The sequence below is a fragment of the Colletes latitarsis genome, chromosome 2, assembly GCF_051014445.1.
Source record: "Colletes latitarsis isolate SP2378_abdomen chromosome 2, iyColLati1, whole genome shotgun sequence".
Taxonomy (NCBI): Eukaryota; Metazoa; Arthropoda; class Insecta; order Hymenoptera; family Colletidae; genus Colletes; species Colletes latitarsis.
The window spans coordinates 9,708,288-9,731,523 of NC_135135.1; the positions used below are offsets into that span (position 1 = coordinate 9,708,288).

The window sequence follows — 23,236 nt, forward strand, 5'->3', positions numbered from 1 at the left end:
GTCACGCGATACGGATCGATGTTATCCGCAGTTGGAAACTCGTTCGTTGTACCGTTTGTTGATAACGTAGCAAACTGTAATTTATTTCTTTTTTTCTGCAACTCCTTGCCATAATTGAATAGTATACATTTGAACAATTTCTCGTAATTAAATTGTACTCCAGGGGGTTAATTATCGTTGTGATTATAAGTTGATGGTTAAAATGACGGTCTAGGTGAGGACTAATTTTCGAATCAACAATAATAAGAACATCTTTCAAATCTTTTTAAAAATATCTTCTGTCGTGTGCGTCGCTAAAAAAATAACACTGAGGCGTGCTACGAACCAGCAATCCTAAGAAATGGAATTAAAATTATTGAAATATAGTCGTGTTTAGTATATTTCCATCGTAAGAGCCTCGTGGAACCGATTAAAGTAATTACACAACGATAGAATAATGAGTATAAAAATTATGCATGGTTTTCGACCAAGATATATCAAATAGGAGAATGCGTGGAGCCGATTTAATAAGAGTTCCGAACAAAAGAGTGGCGAACTCCTCGAAGAAATAAACGTTTGGAGCTAGGGCACTAAAGATCTAAATTTATAGCGATTCTTATCGATCAAAGTGGGGGGCAAGGCTTTATCTCGTTCGCTTTTGCTACCAAGCGCCACCGAGAGCCCCTTTCTAGCTGGAGTTTTATCTTTTCGAACTAATAACCGAGCTCTATTTCCGCGGAGTCGACGAACGCAGACGGAGAGGAAGGAACGAAAGGAGTAAAAGAAGGCGGACATCGAGAACTCACGATGAATTACAGCGTCCCGTTGTCTCGTTTCGTCTCGATTGTTTTCGACTAGACACTGTTTATCTCGTCTTTAACTGTGTCGGAAGGAGCTTGTACTCGTTTTCGTACTTATTTATTAGAACCGTCGTCGTCGTCGTGCCTTCGCCAAGTCGGGTTCAGGGTCGTTCTTCTAGAAATCGAGTTCAACATATTAATGGAAGTTACAGAGAAAGTTTCGTACTCGTAATGCTCTGACGATTATCTCTACGAAAGATTTATCAAGCCTCGCTTATCGGTACGTATAAAGGAGTAATTCGACGACAAATTGCCCATGAATATTATCAGTTGCATCTCGGAAGCGAGACATTGAAATATCTCCAATGGGAGTTGCAGAGATTGAATAAATGTAATTAATTGCATAAACAGTTACGGGTGTACTTGGTCTTTGACGGAAAAGCAACAGTTATCGGACGTGTAATCGTACATTATGCAAATTTATCTATTTACCATATGAAAACGGAAGAAAACTGTTCTTACCAGTGTCCGTTTAAATCATCTTATTAACTTTTACGAACAGATGAAAATATTTGAAACCTGGACTCGTCGTTTCGTTTCTTTCTTTGTTAACTTTATAATATTGCTTTTTTTGTATCTTCGATTTTGTATCTTCGAATTTTCAGATATTCCTAAGAAAATTAAGACACCCATCTTGCATTTAATTTCAAAGTCTGATTCTTCCAATCGATGTGCAGTTGAGTTTATTCTGTTGATATTATATGTCAGAAGTAAGAATTTCTAATAATAATACGAGTGATCCTTCGTTTGTCCAATTCTTTCTTTAGTATTGTTGACACTTCTTGGCCCAAATGATGCAAATGGACTTATATTTATAAAGCAGTGGTTTATTTTATTCTTTTGGAAGTCTAATGGACCTCATGGATCCTTTTCCCAACGTTCTTTCGTTTTTCTTCCTTCTCAGCTGGAACCCCGCTCATTCAATAGACGATCTCTTGTTTAATCAAATGTTATTTGGTATTTTTGTTCAAACTCCGTGAGTCCACTGTACCAAAGAACTGTACAAGCAGAAGTGTCACACAGAATAGCTGAAAATCAACAACTTCAGCCAGAATCTGAAGACACTTCATGGAAAGAAGGGTCAAAGAGGAACAACTACAGCAACGTTGTGTGTTGAACAATCAACCAGACTACTAGACCAATTTCAAGAGAAACGTAAGAAAAATTAAGGAATTAGGATGGTCCGTTTTACCTCAACTTCCTCATTCGTCAAACCTAGTCTCGAGACCTAAACTCTGTAAATGAACAAACATTTACCATGAAGACCATGTTCAGGAATTGATTCAAACATTTGTATCATCAAAGGAAGTTCCTTTTTTTTACAAAAGATTACACGCAATAATGGAAAACACGTTCCACAGACCAAGTTGTTCAGCGACTCTTTAAAAAGAGGAGTAAAGTTGGCACGAAAAAGGGCAATTACTTATGGGCTCAACCCCATAATTACAAGAGTACGGAGCAGATGACCTGGGTCAGACTAGCAACGCAACTGGCGAACGTTCCTTCGTTTCTTCGTGTCTTCTCAAAGATTTTTCGAGCATCGAGCACGTTCGAATGGTACTCTGTAGCCTTATGAATGTCCGGATACCGGGCTTCCGGCATCGTGGCAGCGATCATTAGCGCCAGAGTACCAGGAGGATTTCACGGTAAGGTCGAATCCACGAATGTATTCGTGGTCGGTGTCAGCAACGAGCTGTCCGCCTTATCCGCGGCGCGAGTGCGAGGCGGCTCCTCTTCTGATTCCTGCTCGCGAGGAAGGGGAGAGAAGGAAGGTCTGAAAGGAGGGAAGAAGGCTTGTGCAAACAGAGGAGCCAGTTTTCGCGCCGCACGCTGCGCCGCGTCTACACCTCCCCGAGATCCATCACATTCGTCCACCTCTTCCACCTTTTTCCACCTCCTTCGTCTACCGTTGCTGCCGCTCTGCCTCCACCTTTTCCTTCTGTTACACGTATCTCCTGCCTCTCTCGGCACTTTACTCCGCACAACGAGCCTCTCCTGACCGGCGATTACTCAAGCTACGCTCGCGAAACGGACCGTCCTCGCGCGAGGGTTTCAGACACCGTGAGAGCGTCCTTGAAGCTTTGAATTCTGACTGCCGGAGCGGCGAAACGACTCTCCGTGGATACCTCCTCCGCGAGTCCGGAGGACTTGACAGATAATTAGCCGCGCGTAGAAAATTGTTTGTTTGCGTACCGGTCGTTAATTAGCCACCTCGACCTTACGAATCTGTTTTACGACCGCGCGGGTCGTGTTGATTTATATGCTATAAAATCGCGATGGATAATTAACGACCGCCCCGGTACACATTTGTTACCGAATCGCGGATTAAGAACAATTCGGATTCCGTCGTTTATAATGATCTTTCGACAACCTAGCGAATCTTTCAAAATTCATGGAGTGGTCCACCTATCTAGCAAACAACATATGTAAATTCTTAGCCACCATGGTTATTAAAATTTTAATAGGAGATTCTAAAGGCCAAAATAAGAAGAACATCGAGAATACAAATTTGTTGATTGAGGTTTCGTTAAAAAGTTATTAACGTTTAAAGTTCCGTCTGTAAAATGACAATTTGCGAATAGCTACGTGCACGCGATTATAGTTCTCACCACAGACGAGATGTATGAGTAGACTTTACCAATGTATTTTTTGCTCTAAAGCTTCATTAATACGCATTGTTTGAATTTTGAGTCACTAAAATCCTTCAATCCATCCAGAAGTTATGATTTTTTAAACATGCGCATGAAATTTCGGGGAAACATTTCTGGCCACACAGTATGTTCTCGGTAAAGAATTTTTTTCTCGAAAGAACGTAGGATTTCGGGGGTATGTGTATTCACCAAAAATGATTGTAATTAACCCTTGCAATCAAAAATAATTTTTTTAAAACGATTTGAAATTTTTTAATTTCGCCGAAAAATTTCAGCACCTTCTCGAATTTTTTTCTAGGAAATGAGTAGGATTTCGGGGGTATGTATATTGACCAAAAATGATAGTAATTGACCCCTATTATCGAAAATAATTTTTTCAAAGTGATTTGAAACTTTTCAATTTTACCGAAAAAATTTAGGCACCCTGTCGATTTTTCTTAAAAATTCGTTTTTCATTTTTAATAAATTTGGTTGGCGCTGTACAGAAAAGTTGTCTAATACTTTTTTGTAGGTATCCATGAGCTCTACTTCAGAAAAAAGTTTCATTAAAATATATTCACTATTGTAAGAGTTATGGCTGTTTGAAAATTGAACCATTTTTATGGGGTTTTTCTCATTTTGCGGGGTCAAAGAACAACTTTTCGAACATTTTTAGCATTTCTACATATTCTACACTACAATACGCGTCGTTTGCTTTTTTAAACATTAAAATCGTCCAATCCGTTCAGAAGTTATGGTGTTTTAAAGATATACACGAAATTTTGGGGACACATTTCTGGCCTCACATCATATTTTCAGTAATGAATTTTTTTCTCGAAACTGAGCAGGATTTTGGGGATATGTGTAATGACCAAAAATCACTGTAAGACACCCCCCTAGTTAAAAATAATTTTTTCAGAACGATTTAAAATTTTTTAATTTTGCCAAAAAATTACTGCACCTACTCTTTTTTCTCGGAAGTGCGTAGGATTTCGGGGGTATGTCTGTTTGCCAAAAATGATTGTAACTGACCCCTGCAACCAAAAATAATTTTTTCGGAATGATTTGAAATTCTATAAATTAATCTCTTAATAACTTTTTAAAGAAGCCTCAATCAAGAAATTGATATTCTTGATTTTCGTCTTATTTTGGCCTCTGGAATCTTTCATTAAAATTTTTCCTAGGGGTGGTCGAACCCCCTGTGTAAAAGAAAACTATGCAACAAATTTTCAATTCACATTGCACGGAAAAACAAATAAAGAGGTGCAAAATGTAAGCCTTCACTTATAGGCTCAGTAATAAATAATGATTTCATAGTAAGGGTTGTTCTCTTTCCAAAATAGATTTTTATATAATATATTAAAAAAGATTAAATACAAAATTTCCACAATTTTACATATTGATCCTTCCTTCGATTTGATGAAAAAACAATTGTATAATAGGTCTAACTCGATGCAAACGCGCTGCTGCTCCACGATGAGTGCTCGTGGCTCATCGCGTCGCCATGTTTGGCATTCAACGTGTTGCAGGAAGACAAAGCATCGTTCTTAATTTTTTTAAAATCGTTCACCATAGCTTACATCGTACATAACGTATCTATCGTGTTTATCTATAGTGTACCGTCGTGTTAACGATAGTGAAAAATAATTTATATTAAATCTGTGATTATTGGAGCAGTTCTGCTTCACAATAAGAACCTTATCGAAGAGAACCTAAGAGAAAGATGAAAGTCAAGGGCGCTTATTAGAATTTTGTTTAGAAAAGAACAAAAATGCTACACTAAAACTTAATTAATAATTACTTTCCAATATAATACACAAACGCAGAATAATAAAGTCCAAGAAATTGAATTAGTGCCACTATTCCAGATATTTTTGCAGTCTTATTAAAATTGACTCTTATCTATCGTTAATATTAAACAAAATATACACGAGTCAACGTATTAAACAAAACCATTCGTCGAGTAAATGGTATCACGGTTTTCGGGTCATTTATTTCCAATGAAAATTACATTTTAAATTGATTGTCCTGCCATGGATACGCCTTTGACGAAAGAGACGTCGAAAGGAGAGAGATGCCGGCCACAACAATAACCTTTCAGCTTGGAATTTAATTATTCTAGTTTCCGAGAGCCGTGATTACCGCGTCAGTCGGGCAAATCAGGGTTGCACCTGTCATAGCCTTCATCCGTACTGTGACAACCGGTGCGCGTTCCTTTATTTGCGTTTCGTTGTAATCTTGTGCATTGACGGCGGTTACTCAGAACCGTTCCCATGCGCCGACGAATCGTGCGTTTAGGTGTTAACGACAGGATCGCTATTATACCTGGCAGGCTTATAACAAGAGTCGCGGTTATACTTTCCTTCTCTTATTTTGCCCTCTTTTCCCTTGTTCCTCTGCTTACGCGGTCGGTACTGGCCTGCTCGCTTTCGCGTTATATTATAGCTTTCATAACGTCGACATCGCGAAATTGTGGCACACCAGTGGTTCTCAGTCGACCGGTTGGGAAAAAGTAACGAAAATAATTTCGAACGTCTGTCTAATTTTGTTAAAAAATTTCGTAACACGGATAGAGATGATTTTCGCTATTTCCTCGTATCGAGGTAAGAGAATGTCTCGGATTGGATAACAATTTGGGAGCATTTTGTTTCCTATGGAAGAAAGTTATTAGTTGCGAACCTATAACGAAGGGAAGAATCGGTTCCTGTATCGTGAGGAGCACGTAGAAGTAATATATGGGATCCATTCTTCTTTCCCTCTGTCTCGCTCTTTCCTACTTACGCGCAGGGCCCATCCTACCAGTTATTATCGGGGGTAATCGTGCCTAAAAGCCGGTGCCCGCTTTTGATTAAAATTGGCTTTTAATTCATTTGGCAGCCTCTAATCTCGCGGCGGCTTCGATCAGAGAGAACCAGAGCGTGCGAGGAGAGGAAGCTCGGGGAACTGAAGACAGAGATCCGATGCGAAAAATTTAGCTGCCTCCTCTTCGTCTCCTCGTTTCATCTTCTCGCGCATTCGCCGAATACGAGAGCATACCATAAATAAACCCAATCCTCCCCCTCCCCCTTTTAACGAAAAATATCAATTGGTTTCGAGTTAAGCGATTCGAGTTATGCTTAAATTTTATTCTTCCGTGATCGAGCTCTGACCGTTTATTGCGTTGCATCGTCGCCATTGGAGTGACCTAAGTCCAAAATTACGAAACACGTGTTTATTACGAGAATAATAAAATAATATGCTTGTTTTATTTGATACGTTGACTCTTGTATGGTCTGTTTAATGTTAACAGGAAATAGGAATCAATTTTACTGAAACAAACTATTTTAAACAGTGTGCAATTTTTGGAATTTGCCCCATTATTCTAATTATGCTCTGTAGTATCAGAAAAAGAGTCGTTGTATATTTAATACGCGTTCTAATCTTCATTTTAAAAGAAATTTGATGAATATGAAATTGAACTAGATGGTGGAAGCAGTAATTAAGAGATTACTAAAAAACTTGCAAGTGGATATGTTATTCAAATAACATGTGCGTAAGTTGTAGCGATTTATAGAAAGCCCGTTTCCAATATTAGCAATTTCTGATGTGTATTATAAGAGAAATATGTATTGACGTAATCTCGATATTCACGACTTGAATAAATAAATAAATGTATACAGTGTTTAAAAACTATACAATCAATGTGTAATCAACGTGTATCGTGGCAACTGTAATGAAATTACACTTTAATGAGATTATACAACCAACGATTAGTCTGTCACAGTTTTTACAGTAAAAGGCGTTGGTATACTTTTACTATTCCGTCATGAAGTCGTTATCGTGAAGTCTGATATCACTTTTCAACTACGTAGTAGCTTGTCAGCAAGTTGCAAGAAAGTTTGTCGTTAGTCAGTAACTCAACAAAAACGTGTTAGAGCCATGAAAGTATAGGGTTCTGTCTTTAAAATGATTTTACAAAGGTTGTACGAATATTATTTACAAAGTTACAACAATTAAAAATATTGTGAGCTTTTCGGCTAAATGTCCTAATATTAAGTGATCCCATAAGTTTGTGTCAAATTTTTTACTAGAAATTGAAAGAGTGTTTCAAACGTATCATACAATTTTTTGAAAACCCATTTCCCACTTTTTCCTTGGAAACTATTATGTATACAGACATTATAAATCCTTTTTAATTTTTCATTAGACTGTTCAATATTTTAATACTTATTATCTACGAAGAAGTGTTGAGATACACAAAATAGGTGACATTCATTTTAGAACTTTCTCTTCTACCAAATCAAAAATTCTACTCTCGTTGCTGTAATGATTCTTAAAAAGAACCCCAGACATGATTCGTTAGTTGAATATTTCTATCTTTCGCAACTTGGGAGATCTCCTTCAGAGCCCAGAAACCGCTCGGTTTCTTCGTCAGATCCTGCCAACTGGCATTCAAAGACAGCTTATTAACTTTAGGCATTCTTAAAAATGTGCTATTTACCACGTTAAATTATTAAAAAATTTAATAACATAATACCATACGATGCATTAAATTCTGGCTAAATTAAAATGAATAATTACAATAAAATTGTTTCGATGTTATACAGAGTGTTCGGCCATCCCTGGGAAAAATTTTAATGGGAGATTCTAGGAGTCAAAATAAGACGAAAATCAAGAATACCAATTTGTTGATTGAGGCTTTGTTAAAAAGTTATTAACGTTTAAAGTTCCGCCTATAGAACGGGAATCTGCGAACAGCTGCGTAAGCGCAATAGTGGCTGTCACTCAGAAAACTGTATGGCTGGCGACACGTCACTAAGTAGAGTTTCTCATGCTGAGTGAGAACCACTATCGTGCGCACGCAGCTGTACGCAGGTTGCCGTTCTACAGGCGGAACTTTAAACGTTAATAACTTTTTAACGAAGCCTCTATCAAAAAATTGGTATTCTTCATTTTCGTCTTATTTTGGCCCCTGGAATCTCCCATTAGAATTTTTCCCAAAGGTGGCCGAACACCCTGTATAATTTATAAATTTTTCCTTTGAATAAACGACAATGATATCGCTGTGTATAAACATCTGCTGGTGTTAAAATTCGCCTCCGCCGTACGAGAAGTGAACACGTTCATTTTAAGAATCATTACTGCAGCCTGTGTTGGCTTGATAAGAGAGCAACGACATCAATTTATTAGTGCTTCGTTTTCTCATCTATTACTGTAACGATCGTCGGTCTATTGTAAGACACAACAGTGTGCGGACGTTTGTAAAAGGTTATTAAATACGCGATTACCCAAAGTTCAAACTGCCCTGCGTACTCTGCTATTCCTTTCCAATAGTCTGAAAAGGACAAATGGCACGAACTTATGGAATGACCTAATATCTAATACCGTACTTGTCGTCGTCCAGACCTCTATGCACGAACCACCCTTCTCTTACTTGATAACGATAACCGTCGTTTCAAACGGAACAGTCGAAGTTTCGTCGCGATTGCTTCGACGGCGACTAGGTATCGGAAGTATAGGAGTTCGGTAATGGGTAACTGGAACAAACAAATAACGTACACGTATCATCTTTCGAGCCAGTGGTATTAGTTTCGGGTTGTTATCGTCGTACTTTCTTTCGTCGCCGCTCTTCGCAGGTACGTTGTGTTTCATATTGAAAAGCGGACGTTCCGAAGCGGAAGAAGGAAATTTCTGGCGATACTTTCGAACTTGTTCCCCATATTTCTGACTAATATCGGGACTTTGTCATCGATAACGCTCATTATGGTTCCGTATTCGCTCAGCAATCTTCGTCAAATTATTCGATTGTTCGGAAAGTTCGTTGTGAAAATTTGGGTAATATTCGAACTCGGTTTGTTTGTACGAAAATAAATTTTTTATTCTATGTGTATATTTACTCGACGAACTTTCGATCTTTTCTATGGATTAAATTTAGTTTTCAGAATTTTAACTTGAAATCATTTTTCATTAACTGTTCGCTCGTTGTCAGTCTGTTTTTTAATATAGTATCGTTTAAAAATGTCTCAATTTTTATGCAGAATTTAATTGGCTAAACGAATTCACAAAGAAAAAGTACTCATTGTGTTTAGAAAATTTAAGTTGACCGTATTTCAAGAAAATATTTAAATGACAGAAAACTAATTCTTTTACAGATCATAATTATCCTCTTGCAAATCAAAATCACCATTTTGCAAACTAACATTGTGGGTAATTCAAAAGTGAAGTAATGCAATATAATTTTGTTGTTTTTTGCGATTTCATTTCTTATTACTTATGTGATAATTGATGAGAATTTATACTTGCAGTGTTAAATAAATATTTTACGTTAATTTCATATCATTTTATGTTTACGAATTATTAGATACATGCAATAAAATATTTAGTTTAGAACAACTTAAGAAAACAAGTTTGTCTGGAGAAAGATTAAATTATAACGTAAAAAGGTGAATGTCTGTAAAAGGGTTAATTTGAAGAGTGAAACCTGTACCGTCCCTTACAATATCATGCAACATTTCTTCGAAACGTTCTTTTTGCTATGACAAATAATACAAAAGTTATTTCGTATAAAACGTATCGATTCCAATCGCGGAACGATCAATTATCGCGACTCCGGAGTAAGATGTATTTAGTGGCAGAAAAAACAAGAAGAAACTGGCCCACTTGACCGTAGATGATGCCATTACGATAGACATCCGCCGAAAGGTGAATCCAATTAATTAACGAAAGTGCCGCAATTAATTGGCGCGGACTATAGACTATGGCAGGTTTGTCAGAAAACAGTCTCAGATTAAGTCCTTTCTTGCTTTTTCTCGTTCCTGAAGGCTGGTAGCAGGCCGCGATAGAAAAAGAAACGCAAAAGAAAAACGAAGGAGGGAAAGAGAGAGGAACTAAGAGGGAAAAAGAGGGACTTTACGAGGCAGTTCGGGGACATTCTTGATTTCGATGTTGGGAAGGCACCCGACGAGAACCACTTGAATTTAACGAGGCTCCAGCAAATGGGCCACCCTGCAGACTTACCTCCTTCCTTTTCTCTACGCGTGACGCTTATACCCACGCTCGTGTGGCTCGCAAACGAACGAAGAAAAACTCACAATCGCGACATCGTACCTTTTACCGTCGAGCATCTATCAATTAAGGAACGTTATTTTGTAACGCAGACGAAAATTAATTATTTCCTCCCGACTTTTCGACGCTACGCAAATTAAATACCGTTACTCCCGCTCGTGTTTCTGCGCTATGCGAACGTTTAGCCTTCATGGAACCCGGGGTCGAAACATTAACGCGTTCACTGCCCAGACCAAACCCCTCAAATTGTCCGCGGAAACGAAACTTTGCTTCTAGACAATTGGAAACTGCGTAAATTAAGATCTTGGTACTTATTTTCGTAACCACATTCATTAATTTGAATTTATTTCTTTTAAATAAATAAAAAAAAAGCAAAAGGTTCAAAGGTTCAGAATTGATTGTTTTAATCGCAAAGTGAAAAGTCTTGTCGCTATAGATGACGTTAAACGTACGTGTAAGTAAATTGTTCAAACGAATGAGCAGATTGCATCATATTAAAATATAAATGTTTGGTTTTACTTCTTCAATAGTAATTATATTCTGTTTTATATTGTTGCATATCGATAAATTATATTTTTTTAGTTAACCCCTAAAAAACTCTTCTATCTAAACGATGTTCTGGATTTGTCAATACCCGAAGTTTATAGACATTAATGTCGTATCTAATAGATGGAAAAAACTGTCATTGACCATCTATTACTTTTTCTTTGTGACGTATATTCTTTTGATAATTTATCCTTGTTCATCTTTAGCATTATTATAGTGTAAAATTGTATTTGGTTTGTAGTCATGTTCATAGGTAATATTGTAATATTTACTTTCGAATAAAAGAATAAAAAACCTTTAAAATATATATTATTCTTTCTTATATTCTCTTTTCTGTTTTTTAAACGAATGAAAAACAAAACTGCTTGAACAATATACGACAAAAATAAATAGAAAGTATTAATAAGAACAGTAACTGTAAATGTTTTGCAACAACGCGAAGAATTTTCCGAATCATCCGATAGAAAGGTTCGATTAAAGAAAAAAAGTCGTTCAACCGGATCTAAAATAAAATAAATAAATGGCAAGTACGTTTCGCGTGAAAAGTAGGAAATGGTTTCCCGTGTGGAAAGCACGGTCATTTTGGGTGGTGCACCTGTACACCTAGCCCTTTATTCTTTTTTTTTCGTTATCCGGAACAAAGGACGCCTGCTCGTCGGTCAGCAGAATTTCGTAATAGCGGGTGTGAAAGAAAAAGAGGGACACGCCGTTGCATTGAACATAGCGCAACGTGCACTTTGGGGTCGAGGCATGACAGGATCCGCTAAGTGGAAAAGTACACACCGGTCGGTCTGTGCCACCTTCATTAGCACCAACTAGCCCCGGCGGTAGGCTTAACCAACCTTTTCTTCTTTTCTCGGTGCCGAACAGTGCCTGGAAGAGGGCCTCCGAACATCGATGTAGGTACAACTCACGCCATAAACTGCGACGAGATCTGTTCTCGGAAATATGCCAACTCGCATACTGAACCACAAAACGGTTTGCCTACTGCATTCTGTCATTTAACCCCGACAACCGACGTCTCTGAATACTTTCCTAAATCACATTATTTCCCCCCTATAATCGACTTCGCGAGATTCTCCAAAATTTAGCATTTTGGACAAACATTTTTCTAGCTTGTCCCCACCCAACTGGCATAGAATTATAATCCTTCGACTCCTAATAGTCTTCAATGCTACTTCTACCAAAGGTGTTTAAAGAAGCCTTTTAAAATTTTAACTTGAAATTGTTTCCTAAGTTTAATTATTTTTCTATGTAACGTGGTTGATAATGTCTTTTTTCAACTCTTTCGGATAATCGAAAGTGTGAATTTTCCAATCCAACGAAAAAATGGCTGTCTTTGAAAGGTTCTATTCGATTTTAGGTCGTCTTCGATTTATTTTTTCCAAAATATTCCTTGCCCAAAAGATTGACGTTTCTTTCGTAAAGTGTTGAGCGTTGGAATATATTTTTATCATATGGTAGATATAGGATAAAATATCCTCCCTTAAAACCGAATTGATCGATTCCTTTGCCTCGATGATATTCTTTTTTCAATTGAAATTCGAGAAACATACAATGCCTGACGTGTTGCTTGTTGGACTCACTACTGTTTCATGCTTCTAAAGATGGTCATTTCATGACACCAAGACAATAAAGTTCAATTTGAGTAAATGTCATACATGATTTAATGCAGAGGAATTAATTTAATAAACAAATATTTGCCTCTTACTATTTTATCGTATAGTATTATTGACCATAACTAAGACCTTGGTGGAACATAATATCAAGAAAATTGTAAATTTACAATTTGTTTTAATATGCCGATCGAAGTATTCTTGTATAATTAGAAATAATATTTATTTGTTCCATTTGATAATTGAGTTTCTTTCCTGTTTATGTTTCAGAAAAACTTACGACGCAGTCCGAAGATTTTAGTAGGAAATTATACATCTTTGCGGAAAAGAGCCAGCGATACATTTGCTTCAACAAGCAGGGGAAACTTGTTGGCTTGGTAATTGTTTGTCTCATAATTAGTGGATATAATTCCACGTAATTTCGTCGCCTTAAGCGAATTAATTTATACGCGACAACAAATTGCAAAACTGTAATTTAAGGACATTATTATAACGTAGTTTAACTGTCAAACACGTTTCCTGAATAGGAAACTAGTGAAAGCTAATAATTGCAAAATAGAGAAATAAAAAAAACTTTGCATAATAACGTGTGTGGAATTAATTAGAAATTATCAAAAATTGCAATATTTTTTAGCTAAGTATGGAAGAAATTGATAAAAGGAATCTCTTATCTGAATTTTGATCCCTTCAAACTGTTTCTTTCTGAACAATCGTCGAAATTTTAATATTTACGTTGCTATTTATAATTTCTAGAGGTAACATTTTTGAATTCTCAGAACCTCGAATTCTTTTGTGATTTCTTTTCTATCCCTTTCCTTTTGAATTCTTATAAATCCGCGACTGATAGTACAGTCAACGTTTAATCTATCTGCATGTTCTCTGAAAATTTTCCGTGGATCCTCTAAAGTATAGAAATACACAAAATACGAAATTTCATATACATCTATCTAATACTTCCCTAACAAGGGATGATCTCCAAACCGGAAATTCTTAAAATTCTGAAACTTTAGGCATATATAGAGCATATGCAGAAGGCACATATTGGAGCAAATTGATACGTTGTGACTTTGTCACTCAAATATTTTCAAATTTATTTTGTAGTGTATTTTCTTCAATTTTTATTTTGGAAACATATCATGCTAAACTTAACTACTGAAGCAAAAAGCATAATAGCTTTCTCAATTATTATTAAAAAATTACGAATGATTTTATAAGATGCATCCACTTATCAAGATCGAGGGGATTAAAAATAAAGGATCAAAATATACTTGAGAATACTTTTTATTAGATTGGTGATTCAAATAAAATTTAGAAAAATTGGTCTCCCTTACTTTTACCCTACATATTTCGATGTTATTCGTTCCAAAGTCTTGTAAATATAGAAGACAATACAGTGATGATTCTTAAAATGAGCCCCAGACGTGATTCGTAAATTGAACTCGCCAACTGGCATTTAAAGATCACAGTCTATTTACTCTAGAAGGATATTCTTAAAAATATGCTATTTACTGTGTTAATAATTAAATAATAGAATCGGCAAAAAATAAAAGCGACTACTGATGTCGAAATTCACTATCGCTGTACGAAAAATGAACATGCTAACCCCAGATCGACGTTCATTTTACGAATCATTACTGTACCTTCTTAACGAAGCGTTTGCAAGCATACTTCCAAAGGAAAAATTTCTTCACTCTATGATTCTACATTCGTATCTTAAGTCTAGCCATTTACACCTTCATCAGCTTGTAGACTACGACTAAGTAAAATCTGTATACGTTTGTTTGCAGCCTAAGAAGCAAAAGGGTCCCAGGTGCCAGTTCTACGAGCAGTACAACGGTTCGTATTTGAGGTACAGAAGCGTGGAGAACAGTTCGCGGTTTTTAGGGTTCAACAAGTTTGGCAAGCCAATGAAGAATCCACGCGGTCGGCAAGAGTGTTTTAACTTCATTAAGTACAATCCCCACACCGACATCCAGCATCACAACAGCCTGGTGAACGCCGACATGGGTGGAATGGATCCGCGGGATCCGTACTTTGGATCGAAGAAACCGTCGCCCGTGATGAGGGCCACAAAGAACTCCCTGTTGCAGGTCGACAATACGAGGGAGATTATACATACGACGCATCGTTATCGGCATTCGAATCGTTGGAAGATGCGCCAAGACGAGAAGGTCTCGGTACCGCGAAGACGGCGTTTGTTCGTCGAGACCAGTAAGTATTGAGCCGCATATTGGCTCGCCGATCAAGACTGCCTCCTCCATACCTGTGAGAACCTGAGATCAGATTGCCAAATACATTGGTAGAACGTACGGTTGAGATGTCAGGAATCCACAACGCGGCATCACCTGAAACGCGGCACCGAAGCACGCGCCTCGATTGATCGCAACGAATAAAGCTGGCTCGCTTTACGTTTCCTGCTCGCTCGCGTACATTCTTCCAACTGACGATGTTCGTTAGAGGTAAACAACGAAATTTAGTCGCGGAAGGAGCGTACGAACGTACGGAAGGTATAGTCTAACCGGATATATAAACTTTTGTTGCGCGTCGATAGATTTCTATTTCACAACTTGCCCCGACTGAATCCTTTCAGGCAAGTACGGACGACATCGTAAAAGTTCCCCTTTTCGTACCCATCGCTAAATGTCATACGTTTTTTTTTCTCTTTTTTTTTCTATCCATTCGACTCAGCGTTTGTCATCGATCATTTTATTTCTTTTTTTTTTTGTCCATATTCACAAGCCCCCATCGATCGTGTTCTCGTGGTCTCCATCAGGCTCGAAGCTGATTCGAAAACCGGGAGACAAGCGGGACAGAGGTTGCGAGAGAATGTGAAATTCGTTGGTAATACTTGTCGATCGTTTAGCGATGGAAGGAAATATAACGTTGCACACGCGATCGGCCTAAATCGTTGCACAATCGAACAGCCGTCGTGCTTCAAACGCTGTCACAAATCGCAATAGATGCGCGGAGAGGACGCGAGAGCGGCGCGCGCGCACCGTCGGAATATTAATTTCGGAATTTCGAGAAAGGAAACAAAATTTTATTTCTTTTTTTTTGTTTTTGTTGAAACGGTTGAATATCGAACTTAAATCGGTTCGATCGTAGAGCGTCGTCTGATCCGTGGCGACGATTTCGCGGTCGCGACGTGTCGGTGTGCGTTTCTGCCTGTCGCGCGAAAAACGGTAACAAGATTTCCGGCGTGGGCGTGCGCTGAAACGCGACTCTCCCGCGCGCTCGCGCAGTAGAGCTCGTGTCGCGCAAACTCTCTCGCTCGCTGTGCTAATTACGCCGCCTAATGTAGCGTGTATGCGTGCATGCGTGCCCGTCTGTCCGCCTTCTGCTTGCCTGCCCGGCGTGTGTGTTTGTGAAAAATGTGTGCGTAAGTGCGTGCTCGCGACGTACACGCAGTTCCTCGCCGTCGCGTCGACGTCGAAGGTCGAGGTGCGGTTGTTTCAGAAATGCTATTTTATCAACGACTGCCCCCCCCCTCTCTCCCCCCACCCCCCAGACGCCGAATAACTTTTTACCCTTCTAATAAATCTAATTTGTACAAGGCCAGTCATATCCGGAAACGCGAAACGCTCGAAAAAAGACTGAAAAGATACGAGAAAAATGTTTTCAACGCAAATTTTGAAGATTTTAAGGTCGAGTTAGTTTCTTATTTTAATGCTAATGATTACCCAATTTTCAGTGTACCTTTTTTGAAAATTGTTTTCGTTACTTTTTTTCTTGTTTACATGTATCGAGATGGGTCATTTGGAACCTTTTGATTTCGTTAGAATTTCGGAACTTTCTCCTATCAAATTTCTGTATAGGTCAAATACTTTTTTTGGGAAAGTAAATTTATACGTTGAATAAAAATTGTCGAAGCAAATTTGTGAGCTATGTTTGCTCGGTTGTTGGATACCTATGCGATAAAACGTTGATTATCAGAATTATTAAGAAGGGAAATTCGTTCCAATAATCGATCTGGGAAAACCAATAAAATAAAATAATTATGAAAAGTATATTAATACTTCTTCGATTCAATCAAGTTTTTTATTTCATCTGTACTGAATATTTGGAAGGCATTTATTGTTTTCTCTAAACTAGAAACTCCCTTCAAAACTGTTCAATTCCTATACCATTCTTTCTCTTGTATCATTCATAATGTAAATGAAACAATTCCTGATTATGTGTTTATATCTAATATTTACAAGACAATTTCAAAATATAAACAGCCTCAATGATAAAGTTTGCAGTACTATAGACACTTATATGTTCCACTTGTAATTCGATAATCAACGTTCTACTGTACTGCTTTTATGTTTTCCAAAGTTCTCACGTGTAAACGAATATGTCTGATTTAGTTTCAAACAAATGCTTCTAGAAGAAACACAATTTTGTGTCGTAATACTTGTTCTTTTGAAAAACAAATCATTTTGACACCTCCGATAGATAGATTCTAGTATTAATGGAGTACTATAGTCCTGACTTACTCGAATAACCTCACCCATTTCATAAATATATTATTTGTAATGTGAGAGGAAAAAATTTTGTCCTTGCCCCTCATTTCTTATTTACAATGTCTGTGCACCTAGAAATTGAGAAGTATTCGTAAATCCAAAAATATGGTCTTTAACTCGAGTTACACGACGATTGAAAAGATTGAAAATATACAACATATAGTATTTTTCACGAATTCTCAACAAATTGTGTACTAGATCTACCAATTTTGTTGTCTACCTCTCGAAACCTGAATCGCGATATGCTTCTATTTTCATGTTTTCGCGTTTAAAAATTCTCCCCTTAATTCTGATTGAAGACGAACTCTTTTAAATATCATAATATCATACTATAAATTATACATTTCAATTTAAATACTCATCCTGAAACGGAAGCTTGATTCAATCAGTATTTCAGTGTCTTTCCATATAAACTCTTGAGTTTGTTCATATTTGTCGTAAGAATAACCAAAACAAAATTATAAAACAAATCTTTATCGGTGAATCATGATGTCATAAAAATTTCATCCACTATATCTCTCCTGATACCCAAAAAGATTTACCAGTATACCTCATTGGATTCGTATGAACTTGTATTATAGTATGAAAAATTATCGTAACTTGACCATCGACGTAAAAAATCAGGAAAATATTTTTTTCGTACCTGAAATCCTTTTCGAGATGTTCCGTGTTCCCAGATAAAACAAACACCCTGTACACACACGCCAGTGTGTGTAATTTTGTGTGCGTGTGCGTGCGTTTGAAGACATGCGTATGGACGGCGTGTGAAAGAACCCATTGTCGGTTACTTCCAACGGGCCCACCCCCTCTCCCACGCTCCTTTTCGACAAAAAAAAAAAAGAAGAAAAATCGGTATACACCTTCACGGAAAGCAGGATACGATACCGTATATATTTTTAGTAAACCTATTCAAAACGATTTTTAGAAACCAGATAAATAATAACGAGATCTCCGAGCATTTTATACGAGGCGTTCTTGAAAATACGGTTACTTTCTATCGCGATTTTGCCGCGTGGTGCGTTATAATCACACAGAAGTCTATTTTCTGACGAGAATGAAAGTGACACAAGTCCCCGAGAACATTGTCATAAACTGCGTGTCCGTGTACGAGCGTATGTGTTTTGCGTGGATATTTGCGTGCGATTGTATTTACCTCGAAACGCGTGTGAGTGTGTGTAATATATTATATATGATCGTTGATGAACTTAATCCTTAGGACGCTATCGCAGACTGTATTACTAGGCTAGGAACTCAAATATAGGACGCGGTGGCGACTCGAATCAACGATGCTCGGGGATGTAACGTTCCTCGGCTACGCGGGTGTCGTTCGTCTAGCTTTATTTCTCATTTGTTTTTCCGGTTACGGTCAGGGCGTGAAAACTAAAGCCGAGAGGAGCCATCCCCGAGACGTTCGTTTTCGCTGGCTCGCCACGCAAGGAGCGCCTACCCCTATCCTCCCAAAAAGAAATCGCTCCCTAGGTAGCTTATTTATTGAAATCATATTTAGATACTACGAAAAAAAAAAAAACCAAACCGCTCGAGAAAAAAGACCTTTTACTCGTACGTGTACGGAAATGTGCGCTGCTCTCTTTTTATTTTATTCATTCCTGACTCGAGTCGTTCGAAACTATTCATACCTTCTTCCTTCGTTTGCCGTTCGCCATTTTTACCCGCGAACCGCATTTTCTATTCGCGATTCTTCATTTTATCTCCCTCCGTGTTTGGTTCCATGTTCACCCTCGCCCTTTACCGAGCAAAAACCATACTTTATTTACCGACGATGCGAAATCTATTTTAAGATAGAAATTTGCGTTCGCCGGGCAGTCGCGTCCGAAAGTAAGTTTACGAAACAAATCAGATAATATGTTTGATTCTTGTATGCGAATATTTGCAGCAATTCAACGAACGAATTATCGTACAGAGATAACATAATTGCAACGTGACTACAATGATAGCGTTGGAAGATGAGTTCGTCCTAATCTTTTTAGTATTTTGCAATAAATTGTATCTTAATACTCTGTACGACAGCTTTTTGAACTTATAACGATTTGTCGAAGTCTTTTGCAATCAGTAGATCGTTCTACCCTTAAAATATCAATGTTTATTCGTTTCAGATTCGGTTTTAGCGACATTCAAAAAGAGTATAGGAATAAATGTTGCAACAGACATCTACTAAAAACGAAGAATTATTAACTTCTTCAGAGTCGTTGACCCTGCAAATTGGTGAATTTTTTGTCGAAACAAATGTCAACGATATTGAAGGATCACTATCGAATGTTTTATTTAAAACTACCATTATTTAACCAACGAATGGATTATTTATCAATGAATGACTCACTTTCCAAGGATGAAACGTGCTCCTTCGGAATCGTTGGCTCTGTAACTCGATGAATTCTTTAATGAAACGATATTGAGGGACCAATATTGTTTGATTAAAAACTATCGTTATTTGCATTGTTTATCAATGGACGAGTAACTTACTTTCCGACGCGACTGTGTATCATTTTCCTTGCTTATTTCCCCCCCAGACCTAACGATTCTCACATATTTCAATGTTAAATCTTAAATCCGAAAATACTCAATAGCTGATTAGTTAATTTTGTTTTCATACAAGTGGCAGTGCGTACAGAGGCCCTATTTCCACCTTGTACGGTGTTTATATGTGTCGCTGAGAAGAAGTAGGCAGCAAATTACTCGTAGAGAAGCCACGTTCCGTCTGACGAATCGGGGATGCTATTGTAGATAATCGTGTAAGATTTTTTTTTTTTATTAGCAATTTTTAGCAATTTTCGCGTAACGTTTGTTATGAATTTATTTTTTTTTTTTTTTTTATTTAAGCGTCTACCGTTTGTAACTATTTTATCTCTAATCGTATGGTACTTCGAGATAGGAGTCACGAAATACTAGTTTATCGTTTATTTCGTTTGTTTCGTCTCTCGGTACGTGGCATATACAAAACTAAGTACGATGGATGTCGCACGCGAAACAGAATTAAAAATGTCAGCAGCTGACCATCGAGGAAAGAAAGACCTAAACTTGCAACGCTTATAACCGATTAACAGAAAAAAAAAAAAAATTAAATATAATGCGTAATGTATTGTATCGTAATATGATGTTGTAAACGCCATCTCGAAAAAATTAACCTACTCGTTTGTTTTGTATGTGGAAGCGTAGATGATCATACAACGGTGTTTCGAGAACAACAGTTGACGTTTGTTAGTTAAGAAATTTACGGAACGGACGAGGCGGTTCTTTCATAGTGTTCACGCGCTTCATCAACTGAGCGACAAAGCGTTTGCGTGTTGGTTAAATATCCACGAGGAAAACGAAACGAAAAAAAAAAGAAAAAACGAAAATGAAAAAGCGCAGCGATTTCCGACGAGCGAAATATAATACTTGTCACTAAATCTTTCTCATCAGTCTGCTCGACGTCAAGTCATCATCTCGCGTTTAGTTTTTATATTACGTGACTCCACGTTTTTTCTACGATTGTTCGATATTTCGAAGCGGTACGTATCTAGTTGTGTTTAGCGTTCAGTGACGACATTTTTTAAACGAGGATCGTATTTTTAATGTGCGGAAAAAAAAAATGCATAAACACATTCGACAAATGAATCCCATCATCGACACGTGACCTGACATTGAGCACCAAACGACCATTTACCTCTCCACCCTTCAACCCCCACCCACCCACCCCCTTCCCCTCCGTTTGTTTGTTTATTGTTTTTTTTTTACTCTTTTTTTTCATTATCGACTAAACGAGAACGGCAAAAGTAAACGTATGGAACACAAGAGACGAATCTGATACCCTATAAATAGATAGTATACATAATGAATAAAGAAAAAAAAGGTAAAGTATAAATATATATATAAATAAATATATGGAAGATGATGTGTATTGTAAGATATTTAATACTGACTTGTCTTAGGCATACCACGGTGATCTATCGCGACGAAACGATGATAATAATAATTATTACGATGATTGTTGTATAATGAACGACGGCGACGATAATGGTGGTGATGATGATGATGATGATGATGATGAGGATGATGATGATGATGAGGATGATAATGATGATGATGATGATGATGATGATGATGATGATGATATTCTACATTATAATTCGCGTTGTAACATAGAGGCCCACCCGTTACCCATTAAATCGATGTGTCGATGTATCCCGGACGTGCTGCGCTCGCGTCGTGGAAAATCGGTAAATTCTGTTTAGAAACTTGCACGGCGGACGCTGGACGCCGGCCAAATAAATCGTAATTTCAAACTTTTTTATATCGGAAAGATCCAAAGGGGTCGGCAATAATCTCGACAGTTAACTCGACCTTCGAGTTACTAAAACTAATGTAAAATCGTTTTCTTGCATCGACGATTCTCTGCGTTAAATCGTACCAATAGTGTTGAATTTCGTTAAATTAAACAGCCTGTTACAGCGAGTGCAGCACACCCGGCAGCAATTAGCAATAATATAACATTCCACCTTAAATCGCATACGTACTGCGAGTTCTAATAATGTGTGCCGCCGTACGAGAGAGGAAAAACACTGTCAAATACACGCTCATACACTGCTATATCTTGTGGTATTTATTTCAATCATTCCTCGTCCTCTATGATAATTCCACTATGATAGAACGACGGCATTACGCGAAGTAATCGGGGGAGAAATTCGTTTTGATAATCGATTTTTGAGAATTATCGCTAGTCAATAAATAGTAAACAATAGTTTGTATTCTTTGAGATATGTAACAGAAGATAGAATTATTTGGCTCTGGTTAGAAAACTATAACGAATGATTTACTTAATTCAAGTTCGGTAGATTAAAGTGTTAGGGCTGTGGGGGATCTCGATTAGGAGGGGCATTTTTCTAGAGATATTTTCAGGTTTTTCGATGCTTTTCTGATAATTTCGCGAATCCAAAGACCATTGTGTTTTCGAAGATATATGTATCTTGAATATGTTTATGTTAGCAATATTGTAGAAAATATTTTGACTTTCAACAAATAACAACAAATAAATTTTGTCTATTATTTAGTAATTCTTTTACGAATATAAAACCACTTAATAATCACTTGACTATATAAATAAATTGAATATTTGAACCAACTCAAATCCTATGTGTTGGGGAACCTCCACTTTAAATTTATTTTCAATAGAAAATTTATTCGAGTAAATTTTTTCTGTTAATAATATATTTACCTATTATATAAATATTTATAAATATGCATTATAGAGAGACAAATAAATGTAAATAACATATTATTTAATTATTACTATTTAAGCTTGATTTTCAACAGTTTCTTATGAATTTATTAAATTAATAATTGATTTAGGTAGTCAATGATACAATCACACCCAAAGTCGTCACAAATAAATAATCCCACTCTTTCTATTTTTAATATATCTATATCGAGAATGTTCATTTATCTAGTTTGCTTATATGTGCAGCGAAAGACAATTTTTTACAAAAGTTTTGAATTATAAAAGATAGAGGACAGAATAATACTAGCATAAAATAACAAAAAATGAACACTTCCAGCAATCCCTGCAGTTACTTAAAAAACGTATCGATGAACACCCTATATTTTAATCATGATTAATCAGTAAGAAAGTAGGGCTACAAAATCACCCCACTATGATAAAGGTGTTATCGCTTAATTTACTTCAACGAGTTATGCAAAGTGAGCTAATTTATTACATGGTAATGTTCGCGAGGGATTTAGTTCTCTGGTAATTTAATACTGGCAATTAAGCAACCCTTTTAAACGTGGCTCCCTGAGAAAGTAAATGAGTTATAATGGTTTCCATATTAACGACGCCTGAAACTAATGCTAAGAAAACATCATTGTTCCACAATTTGTAATAAAATAGTTTTTATACGTTATAATACAGAGTGGTAAAATCTTCCAAATAAATTACATACTTGAAAAGTATTTCAAACAAAAGACGTATAGTATGGAATGGAGCAAACGCTGTTATAAATTATTTATTTCCCATTTTACATTTTTATCGATATTTAAAATTCACTTCGAATTTTTTAATT

General features: G+C 37.0%; 1 protein-coding gene and 1 long non-coding RNA gene across 3 annotated transcripts in view; both read left to right on the forward strand.

Moving 5' to 3' along the window:
• LOC143350125 (fibroblast growth factor 18) overlaps positions 1 to 16,328 on the forward strand; it is a 223,381-nt gene extending 207,053 nt beyond the window's left edge. For both annotated transcript variants that reach the window (XM_076781977.1, XM_076781986.1), the window contains exons 4-5: positions 12,946 to 13,052; positions 14,463 to 16,328. In XM_076781977.1, the coding sequence (XP_076638092.1) occupies positions 12,946 to 13,052; positions 14,463 to 14,897 (542 nt within the window). In that variant the 3' untranslated portion in view covers positions 14,898 to 16,328. The remainder of the gene's footprint in view (positions 1 to 12,945; positions 13,053 to 14,462) is intronic.
• A 2,802-nt stretch (positions 16,329 to 19,130) lies between these two features.
• On the forward strand, positions 19,131 to 21,751 carry LOC143346976 (uncharacterized). The gene is made up of 2 exons (XR_013080532.1): positions 19,131 to 21,030; positions 21,110 to 21,751. It is a non-coding gene; the product is annotated as an uncharacterized LOC143346976 (long non-coding RNA).
• The last annotated feature ends 1,485 nt before the right edge of the window (positions 21,752 to 23,236 follow it).